Source organism: Antrostomus carolinensis, unplaced genomic scaffold (assembly GCF_000700745.2).
Source record: "Antrostomus carolinensis isolate BGI_N321 unplaced genomic scaffold, ASM70074v2 scaffold33657, whole genome shotgun sequence".
NCBI classification, from domain to species: domain Eukaryota; kingdom Metazoa; phylum Chordata; class Aves; order Caprimulgiformes; family Caprimulgidae; genus Antrostomus; species Antrostomus carolinensis.
The window spans coordinates 3707-7398 of NW_010327255.1; the positions used below are offsets into that span (position 1 = coordinate 3707).

Sequence of the window (3692 nt, forward strand, 5' to 3'; positions counted from 1 at the left end):
GAAGCCAGCTCGGCTCCCTGCCACCCAGTAGGACCCACAGGTGGGTGCTGCCTCGCCTGGACTTTGGTCCTGGCCAGTGCCCTGTGCCAAGGAAACTGAGGACTGACACTGGGCACGGAGTCGGCCGTGTGTGGAGCTGAGGCCAGGCCTGCCCTTCGCCCGGGCTGAGCGGGTGGGAAGGCCGAGGTGCTCGGCAGGGCACATCTGCCCTCCATGTTCCCCCGTGGGGGTTGGGGGTCACAGAGCCCACCCCTGCATCCCCAGTGCTTCCCATGGGCTGTGCCGGGGTGGGGATGGAGCCACCCCCTCCCCACCTTGGCTCCAGCGGTTGCTTTTCCAACTCCCAGCCGGATCCTGTTTTGTGGCAGAGACGGGCTTGTTTGGGGCTGTTTTTGGGGCTGTTTTGTGTCAGAGCCGGGCTTTTTTGGAGCTGTTTGTGAGCCACAGAGCCCGGCCGGGCTCCTGGCAGCTCCGTCCTCCCGGCGCGGCTCTGGCTGCCGCCCGAGCTGAGTGTGAAGCTCAGTGTGGTGCCAGGTAGAAGGGGGTGGGTGGGGTCTCTGCCTGCAGGTCCCCACACTGTCCTGTAGGTCTGTGGGACATGTGGCTGGGCACCCTGTTCCCAGGGGTGTGGGGACATGTCCCCCTGTGCAGGGAGGCAGCAAGGGACCAGCCTGTGACCACGGTGCTGGGCCAGGCTCCCATCTTGCCCCAGGGGCATCTTTGCTCCCCTCTGCTCCCTGGTTTTCCCGGTGACGGCTGTGTCTCTCCCCACAGATCCGGCTGCGGTGCCAGAAGGGGATCCCGCCCTCGCTGCGGGGCCGAGCCTGGCAGTACCTGTCCGGGAGCAAGGTCAAGTTGGAGCAGAACATCGGGAAGTTTGATGTGAGTGCTGCTGTGGACCCTCCTGCGTAGCTGGGGAGGGTGTGCTGGTGGAGGGGGGACAGTGCTGGGGCATCTCTTGGGGTCCCAGATGCTGCTTGTTCCCACTGTGGGGGAGTTAAAGGGGCTAATGTCTCAGCCAGCATGGCCAGACCCACAACCTGATGCGGCTCTTGTTTGGGGCAGAGCCAAGTCCAGCCCCGTGGCTGCTCCACCCTGTCCCTTGGACAGGCCCTGTGTGCTGGAGTGGAGCTGGTGTTGCTCACCCCAACCCTCTCCTCCCCAGGAGTTGGATCTCCTCCCAGGTGACCCAAAGTGGCTGGATGTGATCGAGCGGGATCTCCATCGGCAGTTCCCCTTCCATGAGATGTTTGTCTCACGGGGAGGCCACGGGTAAGTGGAGTTACTGTGTGTCCGATCCTTCGCAGCCTCTGGGCTGGACCAGCAATGTGAGGTGGGCACTGTCTATCCCAGTTCACAGAGCTGCAGTGTTCTCCATGGTCCTCACACCCCACAGCCCTTGCACCCCACAGCTCACAGGGCATCCAGGCATGGGCTGAAAACAGGGTGGCTTCTCAGGACCTCGGTGCATGGGTCACAGCCCTTGGCACCAGCTCTGGCACCTGCTGGGGTGGGAATTGCTGCAGCAGGAGGGAGGAGGTGGCTGGCTGTAGCCTCCATCTCACCAGGGAAATGCCGTTCCCCACATGTCATGGAACATCTGTGCCACTGTCCTTGCAGCTGGGTCCCTGCCTGGCCACGGCTCACCCTGAGCCAGCATCCTGGGGAGATGTCGTCTCCCTGCCTCGCCTCTCGGATCCAGGCAGGATGGGGCCTCCATGGGCAGAGCTTCCCAGAGCAGAGCTGTGGTTATTGTGTCCCGTAGCCCTGGGTTTGTGTGGAAGAGGGATCCCAGACAGGGACTGACCCAGGCTTGTGGGGCAGGAGTGGTGGCCAGTGCCCAGCCTGTGGTGCCAGATCACCGTGTGATGTCCAGTGCAGATTCTGGTCCATGGGGGGAGGCTGCTGGGCCGTGTTCATGCCCTCCCTCCACCTCTCGTTCCCCGGGTGTCTCTGCAGGCAGCAGGACCTGTTTCGGGTGCTGAAGGCGTACACGCTGTACCGCCCGGAGGAGGGCTACTGCCAGGCCCAGGCCCCCATCGCCGCCGTCCTGCTCATGCACATGCCAGCCGAGGTACGAGCCCAGGGCTGGGAGAACCGGGAGAACCAGTGGCCGGAGAGCTGGGCCAGCGGAAGGCTGTGGTTCTCTTTGGGGCGGTACTGGGGGTCAGGGTGCTCAGGTCACAGCACCCATTTACCCCAAAGCTTGGTGGGTACAGGGAGGTGTCCTTTGCCCTGGTGTGCTCTGCCTGCTCCCGCCCGCTCCCTTGGTCCCTCAGAGCAGGGTGGGAGCTGCAGGGATGTCCCCTGGGGACACCAGGGTGCTGACCCACTGTCCCTTGGCTTGCAGCAAGCGTTCTGGTGCCTGGTGCAGATCTGTGAGAAGTACCTCCCTGGCTACTACAGCGAGAAGCTGGTGAGTGAAGGGGTCTGAGGTGGCAGGGTCCTGTGATGTCTCCAGGCCAAAAGCTCCCCCAGCTCCTGGAGCAAGAAGGGAGCCTGGGGAGATCCTGGGTGCTCCCATGGTCTCTGTGTTGTGCCATGGCCCTCAGGAGCATCCCGCAGTCAGGGATGGGGGTTGAGCTCTGCTCCCATAGCCATGTCTGCAGGATGGGTGGCTACTCCTCTGGGGCCAGTGGGCTGGGCACTGGGAAGCTGATCCCAGGGCTGGGCTGAGGTTGAGGTGCTCACCAGGTCTCTCCCTGCAGGAAGCCATTCAGCTGGACGGGCAGATCCTCTTCTCGCTACTGCACAAGGTCTCACCTGTGGCCTACAAACACCTGAGCAAGCAGAAGATCGACCCCATCCTGTACATGACGGAGTGGTTCATGTGCGCCTTCTCCCGCACACTGCCCTGGAGCTCCGTCCTGCGCGTCTGGGACATGTTCTTCTGCGAAGGTAGAAGCTCCCCACCATCCTCCTCCTCCTCCTGGGGTGACTGGTTGCAGCCCCTGTGGCATGTGGACGGCAGTCAGGGCTGCAGCAGGAGCGCTGTCACGGCTGCTTGCCCGTGTGTGGGACATGGGACACATTGTAGGGAAGATTTGGGGCACCTGCGTGGCTGGGATGGAGACTGGGATCTTCTCCTGGGGGTTAGAGGGCACGTGCATCCCTAATGCAGCCTCGTGCCTGTCCTGACTGCTAGCAGGACCTGGACCGGCTTTACCACAGTGTCTGAGGGACATAGTGACAGCGTCCCCTGTCCCACTGGGCACTCGCTGCTTCACCTCTCCCCTTGCAGGGGTGAAGATCATCTTCCGGGTGGGCCTTGTGCTGCTCAAACACACCCTGGGCTCCTCGGACAAGCTCAAGTCCTGCCAGGGCCAGTATGAGACCATGGAGAGGCTGAGGGCCCTCAGCCCCAAGATCATGCAGGAGACCTTCCTGGTGCAGGAGGTGAGGTGCTGGGGAGAGTCCGGGGGTCCAGTGCCGCCCGGTTAACCACCCTGTTGGACTGGGCTGTGGCTGGGAGGGCAGGGCTGGTGTAACATGGGGACAGTCCCCAAAAGGCTTGGGTTTGGGGTTGCCTCTGCCCCGGGGGGGTGCCCCACTCCCTGCCCCAGTGGCTGCGGGGCCGAGGCATTCCCGGGTGACACTGGCGCTCTTGAGGGAGATGCTGATGGCACCAGCCTGGCCCCCCTGCAGGTCATCGAGCTGCCGGTGACGGAGCGTCAGATCGAGCGGGAGCACCT

At 63.5% G+C, this 3692-nt stretch overlaps 1 protein-coding gene across 1 annotated transcript in view; it reads left to right on the forward strand.

The window, feature by feature from the left end:
• The window catches only part of TBC1D10A (TBC1 domain family member 10A), a gene marked incomplete at both ends in the record, with an annotated part of 6006 nt that extends 2320 nt beyond the window's left edge, over positions 1 to 3686 (forward strand). Inside the window, 7 exons of the mRNA XM_010171855.2 lie at positions 775 to 882; positions 1166 to 1272; positions 1960 to 2074; positions 2351 to 2416; positions 2709 to 2898; positions 3242 to 3396; positions 3646 to 3686. Of these exons, the coding sequence (XP_010170157.2) occupies positions 775 to 882; positions 1166 to 1272; positions 1960 to 2074; positions 2351 to 2416; positions 2709 to 2898; positions 3242 to 3396; positions 3646 to 3686 (782 nt within the window). The remainder of the gene's footprint in view (positions 1 to 774; positions 883 to 1165; positions 1273 to 1959; positions 2075 to 2350; positions 2417 to 2708; positions 2899 to 3241; positions 3397 to 3645) is intronic.
• Between the last annotated feature and the right edge of the window lie 6 nt (positions 3687 to 3692).